At 41.4% G+C, this 26,077-nt stretch overlaps 1 protein-coding gene across 3 annotated transcripts in view; it reads right to left on the bottom strand.

Moving 5' to 3' along the window:
* Positions 1-24,018, bottom strand: part of CAPZB (capping actin protein of muscle Z-line subunit beta) — a 111,736-nt gene extending 87,718 nt beyond the window's left edge. For 2 of the 3 annotated variants that reach the window (XM_030222299.1, XM_030222297.1), the window contains exon 1: positions 23,854-24,018. In XM_030222299.1, coding sequence (XP_030078159.1) covers positions 23,854-23,856 — 3 coding nt within the window. In that variant the 5' untranslated portion in view covers positions 23,857-24,018. Of the gene's footprint in view, positions 1-23,329; positions 23,349-23,853 lie in introns of those variants that run through there. The other variant, XM_030222298.1, reaches the window with a different exon arrangement.
* Between the last annotated feature and the right edge of the window lie 2,059 nt (positions 24,019-26,077).

Raw genomic sequence — 26,077 nt, 5'->3', positions numbered from 1 at the left:
GCAAATAGGTGGGATAATGTGGGATACAAATGCAATAAATATAATATAATATAAAATAAGGGTACTGAACAAGTGAGTAAGGGTTAGGAGTTAAAAGCAGCATCAAAAAGGTGGGCTTTTAGCCTAGATTTGAAGACAGCCAAATATGGAGCTTGACAGACCGGCTCAGTAAGTTTATTCCAGGCGTATGGTGCAGCAAGATAAAAGGAGCGGAGTCTGGAGTTAGCGGAACAATTCCTAGGCTTCAAACTCCTAAAAATGCAAGTTTTTGTCAGTAGAAAAACAGCACTTACTTCATAGAACAAAATGCCTGAGGAATGACATTCCTACTATTGTGCACCAAGTAATACAGGAATTTCAAACTCTTATGACACAGAAATCTGAACTAAAACAGCTACCTTAGATTTTAAAAAATTTGTTGTATTCTTATCTAGATATATTTTATTGTCGATGGATAGATCCTAGTAAGCTCTATGATTCGCTTTTTCACAGAGAGGGTGGTTGATGCCTGAAATACCCTTCAGAGACAGGTGGTAGAGAAAATAAATGGTGGCAGAATTTTTAAAAAAAGTAGGATAAACACAGAGGATCTCTAATTAGAAAACGAATGGTATAAAAAACCAAAACTTAAAGGGTTGCATATGTGTTTGCATGTCAAGTGGTGCTTCAGATGGCAACTCTGGCTGTAACAACTAAGGCCGGTGCTGGGCTGGCTTGTACGGTTTGAGTCCCACATATAGCGATCCTGTTTAGGATGGGTTGGAGAGAGCTTCCACAGAAACTCCAGTGGTTTGGAACATGAGGACAGTGCCAGGCAGACTTTACGGTCTGTGTCCCGCAAATGACACGACAGATTCAGATAGGCTAGGAGTGGGCTTTGACGGCAACTCCAATAGTGGGAACTTAAGGACAGAGCTGGGCGGACTTCTGCAGTCTATGTCAAAGAAACACCAAAGAAAGACCATGATCAAGTATATAATACCACGTTGTTGATTTAATCTTGAATTGATAATGAATGTGACTGTTGGGCAAACTGGATGGACAGGTGAGGTCTTTATCTGCCGTCACTTACTATGGGGCTCATTTTCAAAACACTTAGACTTACAAAGTCACATATAGGTTTATTTTCGAAAGAGAAGGGTGCCCATCTTCTGATACAAATCGAGATATGGACGTCCTGCTCTCAGGGTTGCCCAAATCGGCATAATCGAAAGCCGATTTTGGGCGTCCTCAACTGCTTTCCGTCGCAGGGACGACCAAAGTTCCCGGGGGTGTGTCAGCACAATAGCGAAGACGGGACTGGGGCGTGATTAGAAGATGGGCATCCTCGGCCGATAATGGAAAAAAGAAGGGCGTCCCTGACGAGCACTTGGCTGACTTTACTTGGTCCATTTTTTCTTGCGACCAAGCCATGAAAAGGTGCCCGAACTGACCAGATGACCACCGGAGGTCATTTTACTATTTTTACTATTGTTAACAAAATTGTAAGTTTCATGTTAAACTGGACCTGAGTGAATCTGTTCTTAAAAGCAGTTAATAAACCCCAATAAACAAAAATAAATTAAACAAAAGACATGAGTACAACAAATAAAATACCAAGTAAAACCAACAGCAACTCCCAGATAATAAATGACATGTTATGATTTTGATCTTATCTTATATCAGAGGCTTTTAACAAAACCGCCTTCAAATCTCTTTATGTAAGGGAAGGCACACAATTTTTTTTATCTTTAAATCACATTTCCATATATGGAAGACAGCAGAATAACAGTCTCCCCCAGAAGGATGTATATTGTGGAGACCAACAATTCAACTGCAAGATGAGCAGTACACTCTTGAGAATCTCTACATACAAGTTTGCATCTCAGCCCTTCCATACACTAATGCTGAACTATACTTTCATTTCACGTAATGTTAGGCTTCCTACCTTCCCTGATTAAAGAGCACAATATAATTTGCATTATTACACAGAAACTGAACTGCAATACTTACAGGGACATGGAAATAACATTGTAAAATTCTTCAGTGCAATTTTCCTTTTGGAAATAATAATTGCAATCTAATATGTAAAGCATCACCCGATCTACAGGATGGATTTCAAATTTGGAAGCCCCCTCCCCAGGCACTGGGCATGTGGGAGGACTCCTTCCTCTCCCCCCCCCCCCAAAAAAAAAAAAATATTGAAGCTGATGTAGGGGGTATGGTTCCTTTCATCTCTGAGGTTGTCATACTCTGCCCTATGTGGGCTGTAGTGCAGCAGCAAATTGCAAAAGCCTCAGGGTGGGGACTTGGAGCAGACATGCAGTTCAGTGCTTTGTGGAAGCTCCACCAGTCCACTGCTTTCTATGGTAACAAGAAATCCAAAAGCAGGACCACCGCAGAACCTGAGACCAAATGTCAGCTCCAAGGCCCCATGCTGAGGCTTCTGGCAATTTGTTACTTCACCTGCAGCTGGCATTGGGTGGAGAATGTTGCAGGAAGCCCAAACTACAGCAAGGCAACAGCAGCAGACATCTTCTGGCACCTATCAACATTTGGCACCAGAGGCAAACTGCCCAATCCCCAAAGACAAACCTAAATCTATTTACACCATATAGCCCAAAGGAAAAGCAAAACAGCTGAAGTATATACAACTCAAGAAGGCTGAAGCCATAAAGCAGTGATTCTCAAACTGTATGCTGTGACCCCAAATGGGGCACTCAATCTGCATTTGATATTGCAGCCATGTGTGCATCAAAGCAGAACAGTGAAGTTGTGAACCTGCTTACACCAACAGGATGCTCCTATTCAGCCTCTGTGGGTTCAACAGGAGATAGGGACCAGCCTGGATCAGAGGTAGGGCAGAGAGGAAGCCGGTTAACACAGTAAATGATGGCGTATCAAGACACACATGGTCCATCCAGTCTGCCCAACGATCCTGGTGCCAGAATGGAGGTAAGAGTTGGGGGTTGCATTAAATGTTTTAATGCTAAAAGTTTGGGAAGCACGGTTATAAAGGTGTTATTTCAGTGTTAACAGGAGTCAACTTTTCAAAATGATTGGGGGTGCTAATCTCAGAACAAATCGTCCCTTGTTTGCTCAAGCACTCAAAGAGTTGGCTCCTATGTTAACAGTACAACAGCAGATTTGACTGAACCAATATGCAAATCATAGTTATCAGGTTAGAGCTCAGGTTAACCAAAGACATACTCAAACAGAAAACAGCAGGATCAGCACACAAAACTATAAACTCTCCCAAATCACCCTCTTAACTTTCTAGAGTAAAACTATCTCTGGTTTTGCTTCTTGTCTTCTAAAGCTGGAAGTTAAAGGTTTTGAAAAGGGAGAAGAAAAAAAAAATGCTGATGGTGACACTGTTCCTTGAAAGAGAGTACATTTTATTCTAACCAAGATCTAGTTTCTATTGTCTTCTCATGCAACTCATCCTTTGGGGTTGCACTTACTGTGAGAAAATATTTTCTTTATGTTTTCTCACCTGCTTTGTGTGGAAAGAGCACTACTCAGCCTGCATTAGTGACAGACCACATCTTGTTTTGGTATGCACCCCTGCAAAAATAACTCTGACAGGCAGGTAGTGAGATGTCGTTTAATCCCAAAACTTCAGCCAGCGGCAAAAAGAAGACTAACAGAGATACCAGAAATAATCCAAAGGGCCATTTGGAAAGGAAGCTGCCAGCTCCATGCACTCTGTAGTATTTTAAAAGGTTACGTGTCAAGCAGTAATCACCTCGCATCAACTAAAAAGGGGAAAAAATGGAGTTTTAGCACGTTACCTTTTATTACTGTCATCTCTTTTCCTGTCTGGGACTGATGCTATTTAACACACTCTCTCTCTCATTCTCAAGAGGACGAAATTTAAAGGAGATCCTAAGTCCAACAGATCTAAAGGACCATTCTGAAGAAGCTGTCCAAGGGCACATGTAGCACTTGCACGGACGGTAACAACTGAATGTAAGGAATTCATAAATCCCATTGACCAGTGGAATTATCACATTACATCCAACAGATTGTACTTCAAGTTTTGTCGTGTATATTTTGCAGTGCCCCTGCAACAAGATTTATGTAGGAAAAACCACTAGAAAGTTACATACGAGATTGCTGGAACATAAATCTTGTATAAAAACATCTAAAATAGGGTCTCCATTAGTAGCGCATTGCAATCTAACAAAACATGAATTCATACACTTCCCATGTTTTGTTATTGACCAAGAACATCAACACATAAGAGGTGGGGATCGAGCAAGACGCCTTCTCCAACTTGCGCAGCGTTGGATCGTCAAGTTACAATCGTTGGAGCCAAAGGCTTAAATATGGTGATTCAATGGCCAGAATTCCTTAAAATTTTAAAAAGACAAATAACGTCACTGAATTAATGAGCATCTACTTTAAAAGACGGACGCCATTTTGGCTTCTTGTAACAGCAGACTGAGAAAGAAGAATCTATAACACAAATAAGCAAATCTAATAGGTTAAGCTCTGCAGCACAATAGTAGATGGCATTTAAACTGAACTGGAATAACGTTATGTATATCTTTAAATATCCATAGTTTTTTTCTTTTTTCCTTCATCAGTATCTTTTTTCCTTCATCAGAATTCTTTCAACTGATTTCTTTCAATTGATTGATTACAACAATTCGGGCGTCTGACGTCATTTATCCCATAAATAGTCAGCCATCTTGACTAGGTTTTGGCGCTACTTATTGACACGATTGGCATAGAACTAAAGCCCGATTCCAATATGGTGATGTTTGAGACGCAGTTTGAGCACAATGAATATTGTGACTGTGTGCTGACAAGTTCTTCTCTTTATACCCGCAGAAGTAATCCGCCACCAAGACCCTGAAGCAGCGAAACAAAACGCTGGCCATCGTTGGCTTGGGGCGAGGAGAGTGAAACGAGTCAGAATCTTGGAATCACTTAGCGCTGGCAGTTTGAAAGCTAAGTAGTCTTTCAAACCTTATATATCCACAGTTACTGTACAGTTGGTGTGTTGAGAGTGAAATTTATTCTTAAGCACTTCACCCTACACCTATATAATTAAATTAAGGATATTATAGTATCATGTATCCTAGAAGGTTTTTTGGGCCAATGATGAACAGAGGATCACTATAGATCCGTTTAAGCTCCGACAGATAGTTTCAGTCTAGGAGCTCTGTGAGGACTTTTTCCTTCTTAATCTGAGAACGGTATACTGTTTAATTCTTTTTCAACTAGTGGAATTGTTTTTTATTACATTACTGTGTACAGATTGATGTTGTGGTATTGATGAGAATTCTTGATTTTACAGATAAAAATGGACGTATAGCTTGAACAATATATGACTGGATGACGAGAGCTACAACGGAAAGATTTCCTTGCTGAAGCCCGAACAGAAAGGTGAAACGGGTTGGTTGAAACCATTGACAAAGATTAAAGATAAGTTGATAGCTTATGTTTGGTTGAAACCACTGAGAAATTCTGAAATAAGTGTACCGCTTAGGTTGTATGCAGAAGCTCATAGAATATATCGTCTCAGCTATACCCAGCTATACTCACTGCTAAAAATATGTAAAGAAAAGATAAAAAAAAGAAATATAAAGAGAAAGAGATATAAGAAAATAGAGGGGTTTTTGCCAATGAAGAGCGGCTGTTCATCTGTTAAGATAAAAATTCAGACCACTAACAGAGGCATTTTCCCTCTTTCAAATCTCATCTCTCAACAACACATACACACAGTTGGTTTTGAATAATATAAAAATAACCTTAAAATGTTAAATAATAAAACAAAACAAAAGTATTCAATAGGTGGAGTCACACTACGGATTGAGATTAATGTTCATTTTTTGAGTGGTTAAATTCTAGCATTTACATACAGATCACAACAATGAGATGCTCTACTAATGTGTATTAGATCCATCATCATCAAAAAGAGAACTTAGACAATTACAAAACTTGGTTCTTGACTAGTAAATGATTGATGGTTCAAATGCAATTAAGTTGTGTACTCATCTCAATTTAAGTTTAGTTATTAAAAACCAGATTATAGATGTTAATATAGACCAAATGATGTCTACTTTATTATGTCTCTTGGATGATTGATTTGTATTTACATTTGTTTTGTAATCCGCCTTGAGCTGGTTTCTCTGGTGAAGCAAAATATAAATGATACAAATTACATTAAAAAAAAAAATTTACCTTGATCTCTTTAGGGCCCCTTTACTAAAATGTGCTAGCGATTCCCAGCACGGCAATACTCAAGTCACTTTAAATGGGCTTCATCAGCACTGCTGCGTGGGAATCGATAGCACAGGTTGGTAAATGAGGTTCTTAACACACTTCAAATATTGGGAAATAAAAAAATAAAAACCCTTGATGACTTGATGAAAGCATCTAAGTAGCAAATTGCAAATCAATTTATACATATCTGAAAATTTTAAAATTCAAAATGCATGTCACCATCCACTCCTGAAGCCTCGTAAGCTGGGCACAGTCCATGCCAAAAAGGTTTTTACAGACAAATTATCAATAAGGATGAAGTAACATAACATAGTAGATGACGGCAGAAAAAGACCTGCATGGTCCATCCAGTCTGCCCAACAAGATAAACTCGTATGTGCTGCTTTTTGTGTATACCTTACCTTGATTTGTACCTGTCCTTTTCAGGGAACAGACCGTGTAAGTCTGCCCAGCACTATCCCCGCCTCCCAACCACCGGCCCCTCCTCCCACCACCGGTTCTGGCACACACCGTATAAGTCTGCCCAGCACTATCCCCGCCTACCCAACCACCAGTCCCGCCTCCCACCACCGGTTCTGGCACAAATTATGCTATAATTCAAGAGAAAGCAAATCTTTGAACTGTATTTCATTTGAAAAGCAGATGTTAATCCCATTACTGTCCCTTGCTGCCAAAATGCCAAATTGACATTTGCTACCATTCAACTTCTGCCACTAAAGCAAGCATAAGTCCATTTCTCAGCTGTCTATTTGCTCGGCAGATTACTGCCAAATTCTATTGAAGTCATAGTAACATAATCAGCAACTTGGAAAACATTAAATCATTAAGGCTCATACTCTGTTAGAATTAAATTCTGGAGGCAAAATATTATCAAAGATTTTCAACTTCCCATGTGCACCCGCATCCTCTCCTCTCTAACCATGTCCATGATCACAATACCACTGATCGCAGCGAGAGGCATCATCAAGACCAACCAGTGAAAATAAAAGTGGAGGAGTGGCCTAGTGGTTAGAGTGGTGGACTTTGGTCCTGGGGAACTGGGTTCGATTCCCACTGCAGGCACAAGCAGGTCCTTGTAACTCTGGGCAAGTCACTTAACCCTCCATTGCCCCAGGTACAAATAATAAGTACCTAAGCCGCATTGAGCCTGCCATGAGTGGGAAAGCGTGGGGTACAAATAAAAAAAAAAAAGTTATTTTGTGAAACGCTGGCAACATTGCTAAATCATGAAACCCGTTTCCATATTCCACTATAACCATCACAGGTTTTGACTAAATTAAGCCACTTACAAACTAATTGGTTTTCTATTAACAAAAGGAAAATGTACGCATCAACACAAATGTTAAATGCTTTAAAAAAAACAACAAAGAAAACACTACCACTGCCCTCATCTTCCATTATGGTAAATATGATATTGCAAGAAAAATTAAGCTAGAAAGAATGAAATATGCAGAGAATTCTCTAATATTGCAGGAGACTTCCATATTTGTTGCAGAACGTTTAGAGAAAACTCATATACAAAGAATGCTATTAAATTTAGCGTGCTGATACAAAAGGTTGTCATTTGGAGATAAATTAATTAATTGTACATAAGTATTGCCATACTGGGAAAGACCAAAGGTCCATCAAGCCTAGCATCCTGTTTCCAAAAGTGGCCAATCCAGATCACAAATACCTGGCAACATCCCCCAAAAAGTACAAAACATTTTATACTGCTTATCCCAGAAATAGTGGATTTTCCTCAAGTCCATTTAATAATGGTCTATGGACTTTTCCTTTAGGAAGCCGCTCAAACCTTTTTTAAACTCCGCTAAGCTAACCGCCCTTTACCACATTCTCTGGCAACGAATTCCAGAGTTTAATTACACGTTGAGTGAAGAAAATGTTTCTCCGATTTGTTTTAAATTTACTACATTGTAGCTTCATCGCATGCCCCCTAGTCCTAGTATTTTTGGGAAGCATAAACAAGACACTTCACATCTACCCATTCAACTCCACTCATTATTTTATAGACCTCTATCATATCTCCTCTCAGCCGCCTTTTCTCCAAGCTGAAGAGCCCTAACCGCTTTAGCCTTTCCTCATAGGGAAGTCGTCCCATCCCCTTTATCATTTTCGTCACACAGAGAAATGATAAAGGGGATTGGACGACTTCCCTATTGTAGCTATAGCTTAAAAGCTCCTCAGCCAAGAATATAGGCCAAAGGAATGGCTTCACTCACCTATTGTGTGATTGAAGGTTTAGATGCCATCAGACCCCATTTCTGCTTACTGAAGAGCATGAAGAGGCGATCCCCACAACTTGCCTCGAGTTTATCTCCTGGGAAGATGTGGAGGAGCAGTGTTCTCAGGGACAGTGTCTCCGGTAACATCTGAGAACGATGGAGAAGAGTTTGGTACTTCCAGCCTACTTCTGATAAGATGTTCTAGCTGGAAGTCTACAAGGCCACCCATTGTGACAGAGATACATGGTTAGTGATTGGTCCAGGTTGATCACCTGCTGGACCCAGAGGGCAGTGCCAATGCTAGGCATGAGAGAGAGGGACAAAGAAAGGAAAAGAAAAGAAGATTTCATGGTAGTCACTAGTGGATATTGGTTTAGGAAGGGGGTGCAAGGGTTTCATTGATCAGTTAAGAACTCCTGGGTTAGATTTCATAAGACTTCCAAAACAATCTAAGAGTGTTCTAACAGTAGGAGGCAATAAAGATGTGGCCTTCTGGCAACTTGGAACTCAACAATTCTGGTCACTGCATCTCAAAAAAGATATGGCAGAATTTGAAAATGTAAAAAGAGAAGGGTGACGAAAATGATAAAGTGGATAGGACGATTTCCATATGAGGAAAGGCTAGGGCTTTTTAGCTTGGAGAAGAGCTGGCCGAGGGGAGATACGATAGAGGTCTATAAAATAATGCTTGTTTATTTTCCAAAACTACTAGAACTAGGGGGTACACAATGAAGCTACTAAGTAGTAACTTTAAAACAAACTGGAGAAAATATTTCTTCACTCAACCTGCAATTAAACTCTGGAACTTATTGCCAGAAAAAGTGGTAAAAGCAGTTAGCTTAGCAGGGTTTAAACAGGGTTTCGATAATTTCCTGAAAGAAAAGTCCAAAAGCCATTATTAAGATGGACTTGGGAAAATCCAATGCATATTCTAGGATAAGGAACATAAAATCTGTTTTACTCTTTTGGAATTTTGACAGGTACTTAACTTCACGAACTTACCTCAACCTACATTACCCCAAATGCAAAGGACTCAAGTACGAAACCTATTATGGATCCAACTTCTCCTTCTTAGGCAGCCAACTATGGAATGCCCTCCCCAGACCTATCCGATCAATCAGTGACTATCTACCCTTCCGGAAATCACTAAAAACCCATCTACAAGCAAGCCTACCCAAATGACCAAAACTAATCCTATGAACCCATTACCCATAACATATCCAGGAGACGACGACAATGACCTAGACCATTTCTCCCACCTAATTTCCCTATGCTTATCTCATGCCCCATCCCCTTCTGCCTCCTCTAACCCTTCTCCAATGCTCACCTACCCTTGCTCATACCTCTCCTACTTCCATCACTCCTGCCCATCTCTACCAACTTATTTCTTTTATTATTCTGATATACTTAACTTATTTTTCTTCATCAATACTCTGTAATCCTTGTTACTATGTAAGCCGCATTGAACCTGCTCTGAGCGGGAAAGCGCGGGGTACAAATGTAATAATAAGTAAGTAAGTAAGTAGTCCAGGTCTATGTTTTGAGACCCATTGGGAGATTTCATCACAGTTACCCATCGAGGCCTAAATTTTTCTTGGAGACCTGGAGCTCTTGTGGGGACACGGGAGCCTTGAGGGTGAGGTACTGTCATGATTGTGGTCAGAACCCCTCTCTAACTTACCTTATTTCTGGTGGTCAGCTTCTTAGCTGGCTTCTGTTTCTTCAGTCTGTCCTTTCTGAGCTAGCTCTGTCTCTCTGTGCTGGCTGCTTCCAGCAGCATGTCCCTAATTGCTTTACTATACTGCAGCTGTGGGGGTTAAGCCTGAGTTAGCTCTAGCTCTGTTTCAGCCTGCCTGCCTGTGTCTGGTAGTGGTGACATCATCAGGCAGGGCCTTGATAAGGAAGTGGTGTTCTTCCCTTCAGGGCCTTTGCAATGGTTGCGTTTGCTTAGTCGTTTGCTTTAGGTCCAGGTTAGTGGTAGTGCAGTGTGCACTTTTGATCTGTGTTAGCTTCCCAGCTTTTCCCTTGTGGCTTGTGTGTTTAGCTTTCCTGCTTTTCCCTTGTAGCTCCCCTGCTTCCCCTTTTGGTGCTTTAGAAGCACTTCTGGGTTTGGTGCTTTAGAAGCACTTCTGACTTCTGTGTTTAGCTTCCCTGTTTTTTTTTTCCCTTGTGGCTCCCCTGTCTTCCCTTTTAGTGCTAGGAGCTCTGCTGGTAGTTTGGTGCTTAGGAGCACCGTAGTTATTTTAGGGTTGTAGAGCTGTTGTGCTTGGTGCTTAGGAGCACCTGTGCTAGTTTATGTGTTTAGGTTCCCTGCTCTTTCCCTGTGGCTCCCCTGCTTTTCCTAGTGGTGCTATTGGTAGCACTTCTGTTAGTATAGGGCTTAGGAAGTCCTTTTGTTGGTTTATTGTTAGGAACACTTTTGTTGGTTTCTGTTTGGAGTTCTTCTGTTGGTTAGGGCTTGGGAGCACTTATGTCAGTTTAGGATTGAGGAGTACTGCTGTTTCTAGCTTGTTCTAGTCCTGGTCCCTGTGTCATCTGGTAAGTCCTGCTGGCCACTCGAACCCAGGGGCTCAACCCTTGGGGGGCAGTGGCTAAGCGCAGGTGAAGCTGTACGGACCAGTCCAGGGTGCTCCAGTCCAGTGTTCCAGTCCTGTGTCCTCCAGTCCGGGGGATTCCAGTCCAGTGTTCCAGCCCTGTGTCCTCCACTCCGGGGGATTCCAGTCCAGTGTTCCAGTCCTGTGTCCTCCAGTCCGTGTGTTCCGGCTCGCTGGGCGGTGCCTGCAGTCCCTGTTGGTGCCGGTGTGCTTGCCCAGTGTTGGTTGGTGGGTTTTGCCTGCTGCTGTTGCTCCTCGTCAGCAGCCCAAGGGCTCACATTTGCTCCAGAGCCCGGCCCCGCGGGCTCTGAACCGGAAAACCTGACAGCTGTACACTGGACATAAAGAGAGAGTCACTACTTGACACAGCTTACAATCTAATTAGGACAGACAAACAGGAAAAATAAGAGATAAGGGAATTACTAAAGTGGGAATGATAAAACATGGGTACTGAACAAGTGAGTAAGAGTTAGGAGTTAAAAGCAGCATCAAAAAGGTGGGCTTTTAGCCTAGATTTGAAGCCGACCAGAGATGGAGCTTGACATACCGGCTTGGGAAGTATATTCCAGCCATACAGTGCAGCAAGACAAAAGGAATGGAGTCTGGAGTTAGCAGTGGAAGAGAAGGGTGCAGATAAGAGAAATTTACCCAGTGAACAGAGTTCCCGGGAAGTAGTGTAGGGAGAGGTACTGAGGAGCTGCAGAGTGAATGCACTTGTAAATCAATAAGAGGAGTTTGAACTGTATGTGAAAATGGAGAGGGCTCTCTCTCCAAGTTCCACTGCACCCTTTGCTTTCCGGAATGATCTGCTGCTGGACTTTCCCCTCAGTCCAGGAAAGAAAACTTTCACTTACTAGGAAAAGTACTCTTAGAGGTTTTGCATCATCTATGTGGACCTTCCTTCTTTGTTAGATACAGGATATAAGAAATCCAAGCAAAAAGAGAGGGGGGTCCTCACAGCATCCACAAAACAGTCAAGCAGCTCTGACGGGGGTGGAAGTGTGAAGAAAACCAAATAATCAAGGTAAATAAAGAGTAAGAGCGTCCAAGAGTTTATTAGTCCAAAATTACTTATACAAAGACCCTACCTGGGTCATGTTTCAGCTCAAAGCCTTTGTCAGGGGTCTGTAACTCAAATCAATCAGACGTCTCTGCAAAAAAAACACTTACTCCTTATTTGCCTTGGTCATTTGGATTTCTTCTCACTTCCACCCCCATTGGAGCTACAGGTTTTAAGAAACTATATGTTTTTCAAAAAATGCTGAAGACCTGGCTTATTTCCAGTTACTCCGAGAAAACAAGAAGGAGACGATCTGCAAAATTCAACGTGGAAGCAAACAGATGCGGATCAATCAAGGTATGGTATACAACTTTATTCTAAAAAGACGCCCAACACAGGCTGTGTTTCGCCCAAGAGGGCTGCGTCAGGGGTTTGAAAATGAAAGCAGGTTCACAGCGGAGCAAAAAAACCAGCACAATGCGTTCCTTCAAAACTAACTCAATCCATGCACCCTGTGGACGGGCATCATGTGACCGCATCAACACTGTAAGAAATGGAAGAGTTTTCTGTGTTAGGTAATTCTACGTTAGCTAGGCAATGCAGACTTTTGATTTTACTTTTGTAACCTGCCTTGAATATGCTTGGAAAAAGTGGCCTATAAGAGCCTTTATTCTATTTTTCAGGAAAGAACATATTGCTGCTAAATTATTAGTTTTCAATCAGCAAAATGAACAGTATCATTGCACATCATATACGAAGAAAGGACCTGTGTGATCTAGAAGTTACACTATCATTTAGTAAGTCTTGTCTTGGTCCAATGAAAGCTATCACAACCCGTAGAAGAAGCAGATCAATACAGATACAGGAACTTAGCACTACTCAGTTATGATGTAGCTGTCTAGAGTGGGCAAGTAGAGGGAAAAGGTACAACCTAATTTTTAGCAAACGCTTGTTCCAAGTTCTGCTCTGAGTGAGCTTGTCTCGATGGTGCAATTGATTTAAAAAAGATTTTAATGTAACACGTATTGCAATGTAAAAATCATGCTTAAGCTACAGCAGTTAAGCTTGATTAGATTACAGAATGATTTCTCCTGTGTTATAGTAAAGCCCAAGAGGGTCCATAGTAGAACAGTCATTAAAGATATAGGAAATAACGCCAGTTTAATTAATTAGGACAAAGAAAAGGTCTCCTATAAATTTCTCCGCTGACACTTAAAACTGACAAACTAGAAATCCAAAGTGAAGAACCAATGTTCTTATGCGATAAAATTCCAGATGTCAAAAGATTTAATAGTATAACACTGTTCAAATGGGCAGCAAAGTAATGATCCATTAAGGGCCCTTTCTCTCTGGTTTCTACAGCAGCTCCAGGGCAAATGCAACAAGGATTCAAAGTATTCTGCAGAAAAACTTCTGGCCAATTCTATGACAAAACTAAAACACACATGCACAAAATTGCATAAAAATCAAATTCTAAATATTTTCCATCAAACAATTTTCAGCTTTGAATATGTATGTTTGAAGGTTGTTCCTTATTCCCCGTTTTCTTTCCTCCTTTCCTCTCTCTCCTTATCCCACAGACTCATTACAACCTATTACTTCCCAATTCCACCTCTGCTTCTTGTTTAACCCTTTACTCAATTTTTCTTCTATTCCTCCCTCTCTCAATTCAAACCAATCATCCCTCTCTCATCTCAAATCTGCCCACTTCACTACAAATCCTTTCCTCCATCCTTATTTTCATATGCCACCTCTCCAGCTACCTTCTCATTATGCTTAATTTTTCTGTAATGTTTTTTTTTTTAACTACTTTGAACCACCATCTGGTGAGTTAGCAGTATACAAGCAACATATCATCATCATCTAGAAATACTTACATTCCACCCACCCTTACCGTAACTTACAATATTGTAACTAGGCTTACCTAGGATGTACATATAGAGGGGCATTTTCAATATGCTATCTATCTAAATCAGATTTTGGATGTTTTAGGAAAAACGTCCAAATATCTAGTAGCGAACATGGCCATTTTCAAACCAGAAAAAAAGTCCAACTTTTTGTTCTGAAAATGCCCATTTGCTAGATGTTTTTGTGCTCAGTGCATCTATCTTTTAGGACCATTTTTGTAAAATAAAATAGCTCATGGGAAAAACACACAAACACACGCCATTGGGGTGTATGGTGGACCAGCATTCTTACTAGACTGGCCACACAGACATCCCAGCAGAGCAGTAGGGCACTGCAGTGAACTTCACATAAAAGGTCCTAGGTACACACTTTACTGTTACCCCTTATATCGTATGGGGAGCCCTCCAAAATCCTACTGTACATCATCACAATAGCCCGTATGCCTGCAGATGTCACCTATATGTAGGTTCAGTAGATTTTTGGTGGGCTCACACATTCCACCGCAAGTGTCCCAGTAGAGTGGGATATTGGCCTGGGTCCCCTTCTCTACACACAGTGCACTGCACGAACCACTAGGCTACTCCTGGGAACTGCTTGCTGCTGTAACAGGACCAGCCATAACATCTGATGCTGTCATAGAGCCTGGCATGTACTCTCTCTTTCACATCTTTGGGGGAAGGGGGGGTCATGTCTTAAATCACTCCAGTGGTCATCTGGGATATCTTTTTGTGACTTAGTCATGACTGAAACAAGTCTAGGTCAAAACATCAAACTTTTAGCCCTGGACTGAACTTTTTTGCTTTGATTCATTATGGCAGAAAAACATCCTAGTTTTGGGAACACCCAAATCCTGCCCCATCATGCCCCCTTGTGATTTACACACACTACAGAGAAAACCATCCAAATGCCATTTTTGAGATTTTTTTCTCTTTTGAAAACGAGCCCCATAATATAAAATGTCATTGAGTACAGGAGAGAAAACCTTATGACGCTATCCAAAACTAAATAAAAAAGGTTTAAAGTATTTAAAAAACTTCTGGAATAAGAAAGTTTTCAGTTGTCATCTAAAAGGCATATAGTTGGTCCAATTCCTCAGTCCTAATGGTAAATCATTCCAGAATAAAGCAGAATAAAGAAGGAAGTAATATTAGACACCTGCTCAATCTTCACATGATTTGATTACTTCTAACACAGGTAACGATTAAGCATTTGCAGAATTTAGCTGCATTCCTTGTAGTCTTGGTACTTTTAGTTAAAAAGTGTTATAGTAGGCAATTACATGAACCATTGGTAGTCCTTACCGAGGTGTAAAAGGAGCGTTATGGGTTTGAAATATTTTTTTAAATATATTCAAGCACATCATGATGTAGCTGGTACAATGCCTTGAGAAAAGAAAGCACTGGATCAAATATGGCGCAATAGGAAGACTTTATAATAGACTTATGGGTAGACGTAGGGTTTCTCCAATTCAAAATATGGTAGGAAAATGGGCTTAAGACCTGGGGAAGGAATATGCTCATGAAGACGTTTTGGAAGGTTTATCATGAGGATTGGAGCTGATGGAATGTATATAGTTACGGGAAACACACTTTAAGATGCTACATAGATTGTATCTGCACCCAACATGGGTAGCCAAGATATGGACGGGTATATTGTGTGCTTGGAAGAAATGCACCAGTGCAAATGGAACTTATATACATTCTTTGAAGGAATGTTCTCAGATACAGACGTTTTAGGAAACATTATGGACATGTCTAGAAGGTTTGATGGGGGAGACTAGGACCCCAGAGGTGGTTTGACCTGGACCTTAGCGATAATCTTGAGCTCCAGTCCACAGAGCAATTATTGTTTGCTCGGAAAGCTTGTCTAATAGCAAATAAATGCATTCATCTAGAGCCAGCACTTATTATAAATGTGGAAAAATCATGCATGAGCTCTTACAGATGGAGTATTATGTCTGTGCTCCAAGCTGGGAAGGAAAGGACTCAAGGGATAATTTCTTTTTTTGGGAGGGGGGAGATAGAAGGGGAAGAGGAAATGTTTTGGGTGATTCCATTTATGATGATGTAAAGGGTGATAACTAGAAAGAGGTGCAACGGGGGATGATTAATGAGAGCAGGGGAGAGGGAGTGTCTATAGAAAATTGTTGACTTTATTTGCTATGGTTTTTGTATATTTCTGACATTGTTGCTTGTGATAAAAAGGCGTATATTATCCATAACTTCAATAAAGAAGGTTAAATTTAATAGGCAACTACTTTTTACTTTCACTCAATTTTTTATTCAAACTTCCTTGTACTTTTACTTAAGTATTAAAATATATATTTTCTTTTACTTAAATACTTTGAACAACACTGCCAGTAGCAAACTATACCATTCAGTCAACATACATACCAACCATTAAAAAAGCTACATGATACAGTCTAAGTTTCATAGTAGAATTTACAACACACATCTAAGAGCCAGCCTAGCAGAGGACGGTGGGAAGGGCATGTACAGCATCCCTCATGGATTATATCCAACTCATGTATGCATAGTAGTGGCCTAGTGGTTAGGGTGGTGGACTTTGGTCCTGGGGAACTGAGGAACTGAGTTTGATTCCCGGCACAGGCAGCTCCTTGTGACTCTGGGCAAGTCACTTAACTTCATTGACACCATCTATACAGCCATGCATTCATCTCTAGAGTATGAGCCTCTGTACTTTGGTCTTTATCCTTGATTGGGATAGTTAAGGAGAATACCATTTGTGCACCTGGCTGCTTTTACCCTCTTTCCTAAAGTATCAAAAGTCATGCTGTGGCGTTTCGTGGGGGGGGGGGGGCACCTAGCACTATTATTTATGCCGATATGGCTATTCCTGTGATGGCTCCTGTGTCTTTCTGCAGCCATCCCTTCCTTACCTCTCTTGCTCTGTTTGCCAGGTCCATGACAGTCGATTGTACTCTTAAACTGCCACATATTTTTTTTTTGTTACATTTGTACCCCGCGCTTTCCCACTCATGGCAGGCTCAATGCGGCTTACATGGGGCAATGGAGGGTTTTACGCTATCTGGACCATGGAATGATTTTCTCTGGGATGCTCTGCAGAGATTAGTTCCTTTCTTCATAGGTGAACACCAAACACATTTCAGAACAGACTAGCTAACATACTGAGGGTGGACAGTTCCTTTGGTAAGTAAAAGCCATCATGTAAATAAATCTTAAGACACTTGTACGAGAATTGACAAAAAAAGGCCACTATCTGGAAAGCAATATATGCTAATGGTGACAGTATAAGCCAAGGAACAGAGTGCGACTTGGATTTAGTGATGGAGACAGAGAAACGTGATTGAGATATAAAGAACTACAGTCCATTCAGAAAGCACAGGGTAGAGAAAGGGAGGACAGTAGTGTTATATATCCTATATAATAATTCTCACCTCCAACAGGATGTGCTTGGGACCGTGCCTGCCGGAAGTGGTCTGCTAGGCAGGCAGGCAGGCACTGACCTCAGTGACAGACAATTTGGCAAAGCAAAACAATCTGAGTGCTTGCCATTAGGACACAGGGTTGATAGGACAGTTTTAAAAGACTGAAGGAACCGAAAGTGTTAAATGGGGGGAGGGGGGAGTTCTGAACGACTGAAAGACATCAACATTTGGGAAAGGAAAACAATCTGAATGCTGGCCATTAGGACACAGGGTAGATAGGAGAGTTTTAAAAGACTGAAGGAAACGAAAGTGTTAACTGGAGAAGGGGGGGGGGGGGGGAGTTGTGAATGACTGAAAGACATGCAAATTTGGAACAGGAAAACAATCTCAATGCTGGCCATTAGCACACAGGGTACATAGGACAGTTTTAAAAGCCTGAATGAACCAAAAGTGTTCAGTGGGGGGGCAAGTTCTGAATGAATGAAAGAAATGAAAATTTACGAGAGGAGCACAATCTGAATGCCGGGCATGTGTACACAGGGTAGATAGGACACTTTTTTTTAAAAATGAAGGACATGAAAAGTATTACATCTTGGGGGAGGGGTGAGGAGGAAAGCGGTGGGGTATCCGGATACTGGGCATTAGGGCCACGGGGGTACATAGACTTTTGAAAGCCTTAAGGAACCCAAAGTGTGGGAAGGAGGAGGAAAAGGAGGGGAGGGAACGGGGTGAGGGGCATTAGGAACAGGGGAGGGGGCCCTGTCACACACTCTCATTCTCACACACACTGTCACACAGACTGTCTCACTCTGTCACACACCCGCACATTCAATCTGGCTCTCTCTCTCAAACATACACACTCCCAGGAAAACCTTGCTAGCGCCGGTTTCATTCGTTCCAGAAACGGGCCTTTTTTACTAGTAAAACATAAAAGCAGCAGAATTGCATGGCTACAAACAGTAAAGCAGTACCTCAGGTTAAGTTGAAGAGAGGAAGTGGAACATGCTTCAAATATGGATGTTTAGTTTAATTTAGTTTCATTTATTCTGATTCTTGCTATACTGCCTTCCATAGGGAGAAGGGTAGATAGTGGGGTTCCGCAGGGGCCTGTGTTGGGACCGCTGCTTTTTAACATATTTTAAATGATTGGCCGCTGTCGTGGACAGGATGCTGGGCTCGATGGACCCTTGGTCTTTTCCTAGTGTGGCATTACTTATGTACTTATGTAGATATGGGAATAACTAGTGAGATAATTAAATTTGCAGATGACACAAAAGTTATTCAAAGTTGTTAAATCGCAAGAGGATTGTGAATAATTGCAAGACAACCTTACGAGACTGGAAGACTGGGCATCCAAACGGCAGATAACATTTAATGTGAGCAAGTGCAAAGTGATGCATGTGGGAAAGAGGAACCTGAACTATAGCTATGTGAAACAAGGTTCCACTTTAGGAGTCACTGACCAGGAAATGGATCTAGGAGTCATCCTTGACGATACTTTGAAACTCACAGTTCAGTGTGCTGCAGCAGCAAAGAAAACAAATAGAATGTTAGGTATTATTAGGAAAGGAGTGGAAAATAAAAATGAGGATGTTATAATGCCTTTGTATCGCTCCACGGTGCGACCGCACCTTGAATACTGTGTGCAATTCTGGTATTCGCATCTCAAAAAAGATATAGTGGAATTAGAAAAGGTACAGAGACGGGCAATGAAAATGATAAAGGGGATAGGATGACTTCCCTTTCAGGAATGGCTGAAATGGCTTGGGCTCCTCAGCTTGGAGAAAAAATGGTATATAAAATACTGAGTGGAGGGGAACTGGTAGACATGAATCGCTTGGGTACTCTTTCCAAAAATACTAGGACTAGGGGGCACACAATGAAGCTACAAAATAGTAAATTTAAAACGAATCGGAGAAAATATTTCTTCACTCAACATGTAATTAAACTCTGGAATTCATTGCCAGAGAATGTGGTAAAAGCAGTTTGCTTAGCGCGGTTTAAAAAAGGTTTGGATAGCTTAAGCCGTTATTAAAATGGACTTGGGGAAAATCCACTGCTTATCTCTGGGATAAGCTGCATAAAATGCACTGTACTGTTTTAGGATCTTGCCAGATTTGTGACCTGGATTGGCCACTGTTGGAAACAGGATACTGGGCATGATGGACCTTCAGTCTGTCCCAGTATAGCAACACTTATGTACTTATGTATCAAGGCGGTTTACAATTGTTGGCAAACAATTTGTTGAGAGTCTAATTCTGGGATCTGATTCTAGATCTGTTTTTGTTATGATTCTCCTGGATGAATCAATTGCTTTTAACACCATCAATCATGAAGTAATGCCAATACTGTACTATGCTGATTGAAGTCATACTGCAGTTTCTTTTCTTTAAAACAGGGGTCCTGCAAGGACATGCACTATTTAATATCTATACACATCCCAAATGTAATTTGTAGGTAATTACCATCTCTATGCTGATGGCATTGTTCTATGTACCAGTTCTTTCAGCTATTAAAAACCATTCTTATACACATTCAGCTGCATAATGTTGATTAAACAGATGCTTGCTAATAAACTGTTGTTAAAAGTAAGCAAAACGGAAGTTGTGGTACCAAGAATACAATATCAAATCTGCCTACCTTTATGAAGTTAGATGGATAGACTATTCTCTTTGAGCAGGGACTGTCTCTCTTTGTTAAATTGTACAGCGCTGCGTAACCCTAGTAGCGCTCTAGAAATGTTAAGTAGTAGTAGTAGTATTCCCATACTCCTGCTAGCTTGAAACTTAGGAGCTACAGCATTTAACTTTTTATGTGACCATAGCTGAAGGCAGAAGTAAAGAATGCACTTTAAACCAAGTAATTTGTAGGCTAAAATCATGTCAGAATACTGATGATTTTCAGATGGTGATTTAATCTCTTATATTATTGGGATAGACTACTACAGGGGTGGACAATCCTTATACACAAGAGAGTTGCGTGAATATCAGTACTACCCCTGGTGGGCCACAATATTATATATTGTTCGCAAAATACAGTATTCAAAATTTCCAAAACTCTGCTTAATGACATTTTCTGTGTGTATTTCCTACGGTCATGTGAGCGACATCAAATTCAATGGTAGGACTGCAGGTTGTCCACTCCTGGACCACCACACTTCAGTCTACATAAGTTTGCCTATAACTGCATTAAGAGCACTGCTGCTAATACAAAATGCAGTGGACTGGATTTTGACCAGAGCACAAATTGATCTTATTTCCTGATCCTGTGCTCCCTGTACTGGTTCTTAATGCATGGGCAAACTAAATTTAAAATCTTTACATTAGTCTATAAAGCCTTGAACAATGCTGTACCACTATGCTGAAACAATATATACCATCATAATTACTCTACGTACTCTGTGGAACAGACTCTTCTATATGTCCCTTTTTACATCTCCTACTTCTGTGGTATTGAGATGGACATAGGGGAAGCCACTGCTTGCCCCAGGATTGGTAGCATGGAATGTTGCTACTAATTGGGTTTCTTCAAAAAAGAAAACAAGGGAGAACATATCACACCAAAATAAGAAATTGAAACAACGCAAAAGGAGTGTTCTAATCGAGCAAAAATAGTGGAAACCATGTAAAACTACTCAAAAAATCCTAAACATCAACAGGGAAAACTCTCTGAAGCATTAAAGACATTATATCATGGGAGGCGGATGATTAGTACATGGATTTTTTTCCACTACTTTTGCTCGATTAGAACACTCCTTTTTGAGTTTCTGCCAGGATACTGTTGGAAGCAAGATGGACCACTGGTCTGACCCACTGTGGCTTTTCTTATGACCTAGGCTCCTGGAATTCCCTCCCCCAGCATTTGAGGATTAAGACTTGAGATGCTCAAGACTACCATTTTACCAAACACATGAGATACATTGCATCAGTAAAAACTGTATATTTAAGTATTTGAGGAAATGTAAACATAAAGGCTTGTGTATTATAGGTGGAAACAAAGAACAGAGAGATATGCATTCAGATGATGAGGTTTAGATTGTCTAAAGAAGTAAAGAGGAGGCTGGGAATTACAGACTAGTTAGTCTGATCTTCGTGGTGTGTAAATCAGCACAGTCACTGCTACAACAGATGATAGTGCAGTGAAACCTACTGGATTACAGGATCCAAGGCAATATGGTTTTACCAGAGGCACACCTTGTCAAACAAATCTCATTAACTAGGTAACAGCATTAAAATGTGGTGTATTTTGATACAATTTTGCACAGATTACTAAAAAAATAAACTGTGCACCCTTGGAGTAAGACCTAAAAATCATGTCAAAAGAAAGGACATTACTGATTGTGTGCCACAGGGATTTAAAGCTAAGATTTTAATGTCAAAAATACAGGGTAATGCATTTTCAGCTGCAAATACACAGGAGAGTGGTATACAGTGGTATATGTAGTGTGAGGTGAGGTTCTGTGCATAAAAAGAAAGCAAGACCAGGGGATGATTTTATCTGATGACATTAAGGTGGTCAAAAATATGGATAATGTGACAGCAAAAGCCAAAAGATGCTTATATGTATAATCATGTGCAAAGGGAGAGGAACAGGGCCATCAGGAAAAAGGAGGGAATAGAGCCACGTATAATCCTAGAGCCCACACCTTCAAATGAATATAAACTGAACAGAATATGCAAGAGGACAGCTACCAAAATGACAAGCTTAAATATCTAAACATGTATACCTTGGAGGAGAGGCAGAAAAATGTATAAAACCAAGGGAACCAGGCTTTGTTTAGTGGAAAGAAGGCTCTGTTAATGAGAGGTCATGGGATGACAGTGAGAGGATAAACTCAGGAGCAATCAAGAAAGCATGGGATAAGTAGCAATAATCTCTGAGGGAGAAAGGATTGTAGAAAGCAGGATACTGGCAAAAAAGACCATATGGCCTATCTAGTCTATCCATTTAAGCCATCTAGTGCTACAGGACAAAAAGGGAAATTAGTGAACTTTATGGTACTGTGTTATTTTGATGGTCTAAATAAAAAGTTACAGCAGCAACAACAAAAAAAACAGTGCAGGGTATGTGGAGCTTCATTCCAATGGAAGGAAAGAGAATTCAGGAAGCCTAGGATTTCATTTACTTTCCCAATACTGTAAAACTATAACTCATAATTAAAATACCATAAATCTGTTTTTATTTAATTTATGTTGTCTGTACAAGATACACTGTAAGAAAAGAAATCTTTATAACGGCCACCTTTAAGATTACTTCAGTACAGTCTCTTAAGCACTTCCTTCTATATTTCATTCATATCCACTCCTACCCTAGCTAAGAATGTTCAAGCACCTTTCTGACCTCATTTGCAGCTTTCTTTAAATTAGTTCCTTATTTTCTTATTCCTGTTGCTCTATCTATATGTTCCATCATTGCTTACACCTATTAAAATGTTGTATTATCTACTGCGTTAACAGTACAAGTACGGCACAATATCATTTGAATATTTTTACTGCTGTAATTGTCTATTGCTTATGCTTGATTTATTCTTGCTATACACCACCCTGAGTGAATTCCTTCAAAAGGCCAGTACATAAATCTTAATATCTTATCCCAATGCTTGTGCAACACTTAACATCATGGTAACCTGTTCACACTGATGCTGACAGTACAATTCGCAATTACCACTTTAAAACAGCAACAATGAAAACTTTTGTCAGGCAATACAAGATCACACCACATACAATAAATACAGCATAAATTAAACCCCTATGACGTCAAGACACACTACCTAAGATCTGTCAGATATACTAAAAGTTTCCGCTTAAGGCTAATGACAAAAATCAACTGCTTCCCTTCAAATGTCTAATACACTCTTATCATGATAGTGTTCATACTTGTTCCCACGGGCTTGTCAAGTCCTCAAACCACATATTACTCTACTTGACACTGCAGACTCTGCCCTCTCCTACAACTGGGGGCAGCCTCAACGCCTCACCATGCTATGGAAGAAGGAGAAGACTTGCGTGGTCCCTTTCGTGTCACTGACCCTGCCACCACCACTTTAAAGAATCTCACTAGTGTCTGTTACTGACGTCTGAAAGCTTCCCTGTGACCTCACCCCCGGGGGGGGGGGGGAGCAGAGACAGTATATTCACTATGAGAAATGAGTCTAACCACACCACACTCTCCGGGCACAGAGATCCGCTTCCTCTCCAAGGAAAGGTCTCTGACCACTCCCTCCCCCCAGATTCCGATCCAAATATAACTTCCCTCTGTACTGCAGAGCTGGAGGGGGTGGGGGTGGCCCAGTCCCTGGAACCCCGGAGAAAAGGGGGGATCGGGGGCAAAGAGAACAGACCCGCTGCCACCCCCCCCCTCCCAAAACAAGGGAGCGTGTGTGTTTGCTTCCTCCAGCAGCCAAGTGAAGCAGCAGCAGCGCTTCCTGTCCCGAGTCGGCCCCACACACCTCCCCTCCCCCCCCCTTCATTCCCCTCTGGGGGGAGGGGCGCAGGCTCTCACCATGGCTCCGGCGCTCGCTGCCTAGCTGCAGTGCGGGCGGTGTGGCGGAGGAGGCGCGGCTCGGGCAGCTGGCTCGCTCTCGGTCTCTCAGTCTTCTCCCGTCTCGCCTCCTTCCTTCCTCAGGCCCCGGCGCTACCACTTCCTCAGCGCCTAGGAGTGAACATCCGGGTCAGTGTGTGAGGCGGCTGCCGTCGACGGCCCAGCGCCGCGCGCTCTCCGCCCAATCAGAGCGCGGCTCGCGGCCCATCACCAAGTATGGAGCGCGAGGAGGCAGGAAGGCTGCGCGAGGGCTGCTGCGTAAACAGTGCGAGCGAGGTTCCTTGCAGCGGCCCGTGTAGTCCGTTTGGCTGCTGAAACGTTCCTCTGTACGTTTGCAAGCGCTTAAAGGTCCGTGTGATGGAAGGGAGGTATTCTTCCGAGGGTTTTTGGGCTGCATATTAACTAGTGCCCTGCAAATCCGTTGGGTCTCCTCCGACCTCCAGGATAGCCTTTGGTTTTTCTATCAATACACCACTCTGTAAGTCTACTACTACTACTTAGCATTTCTATAGCGCTGCTAGGGTTACGCAGCGCTGTACAAGTTTAGCATGGGGAAGGACCGTCCCTGCTCAAGAGAGCTTACAATCTAAAGGTTACAACCTATGTAGTCAGTGTAGGTAACTTACAACTTAGGTAGTCAATGTAGGTAGCTTACAATCTAAAGGTTATAAACTATGTAGTCAGTGGAGGTGACATGAATGGGGAAGGTGGTTAGGCCTGTTTCTGGCTCTTGTGGGTGAAAAACGGATATAAAAGTGCCAGTGCTGAAAGGATGAGGGGGAGGGGTGGGGTATCTGAATCTGCCATTGAAATGGCTTGGGAACTTGCTTGCTTAAGCTCCTAGGCGTACGTGACAATTCCACCAGGAAGAGGAAAGACTAGAGCTGGGAGTAGAAACTGGTTGAGGGGAGAGGAATTTGTAGCACATAGATCAAGATGACGAGAAAGGACACAGGAATGAAATAAAGAAACTAAAATGTGGTAAGGTGTGGAAAACAAGGCAGGGAGTATGGGTGGAAAGTCTTTACAGAAATAGAAATCCTGTAGTACATAAAAGCTTGTAATGGGTAGAAATTTGACAGGCGAGAATAGTAAATGGGAGCATAAGATAGAACTAGAGTGAAACAAGTAGACGGAAGCTGAGAAAAGGGGTATCAGCACAGCTGCAGGCCGGGTCAAAAAGCATGGGAGCAAAGAGATTTTAGAATTAAGAACAAATTGTGGAAAAAAAAAACATTAGAAACGTATTCCAGTTTCATACCACAAAAGTGGTATCAGCCCTTCTTGTAAATAAAAACGTAATAGAGCACCTAGACAGAATATTTTTGTATTCCCCAATATTGAGAAGGCAGGGGTATATGTATGAATGAATGCATTTGCCTAAGATTTTGTCAACTTATAAATCTGGGCTTCTCAGCCATCTCTTGGAGACACACCTAGCAAATGAGGGTTTTCAGGATTACCACAATGAATATGCATAAAATAGATTTGCATACAGTGGATCTCATGTATATTCACCGTGGTAATCCTGAAAACCCTACCAGCTAGGTGTGCCTCTATGGGTGTTGAGAAGCACCTTTATAGTTTGTTTTGACTTGGTAGACTGCTCTAGGTGTATTGATAGAAAAACCAAACACTTGTGCAGAAAAGCAAGAGGGCAGGGAAAGAGTAGGTAGCATATATTATGAAGAGTACAGATGAAAACCAAAACACTTGAGCTGGAAAGCAAGCAGATTATTATTTAATGGTGTGCCCAGTTTTCATTAATTTCACGGTAGTCTAGAATAGCCTTATGCTTTCAAGTACTGTTTGGTATATGAAACAAGGCTAGCATGTAGCTGCTGCAGTAGCAGTCTGTAACTCGGAATTCACCAAACTGCAGTCTGTAGGCAGAATCTGAGCTATGGAGCTTCTTTCTCTATGGAATAACCAAGGGAGACGTCTAAAAATTCAGTCTTTATTAAGAAACATCAAATGACTCGACACAGCAGCTGTGTTTCGGCACCTGCGCACCTGCCTCAGGAATCTTAGAATGTTCCAAGGATGTAAAAAACAAGCCCCAAACTTCCTTATATATTCCGGTAATTGTATGTGAAATTCCCAATGATGCCAATGGTATCTTCACGTTCTTCACTAGCAATGTCAGTGAAAAGTACCTGGAACATTCTAAAACTCCTGAGGCAGG

Source organism: Microcaecilia unicolor, chromosome 13 (genome assembly GCF_901765095.1).
Source record: "Microcaecilia unicolor chromosome 13, aMicUni1.1, whole genome shotgun sequence".
Classification (NCBI taxonomy): Eukaryota; Metazoa; Chordata; class Amphibia; order Gymnophiona; family Siphonopidae; genus Microcaecilia; species Microcaecilia unicolor.
The sequence above is the reverse complement of the archived record's forward strand: the minus strand, read 5'-3'. Positions and strand labels throughout refer to the sequence as shown.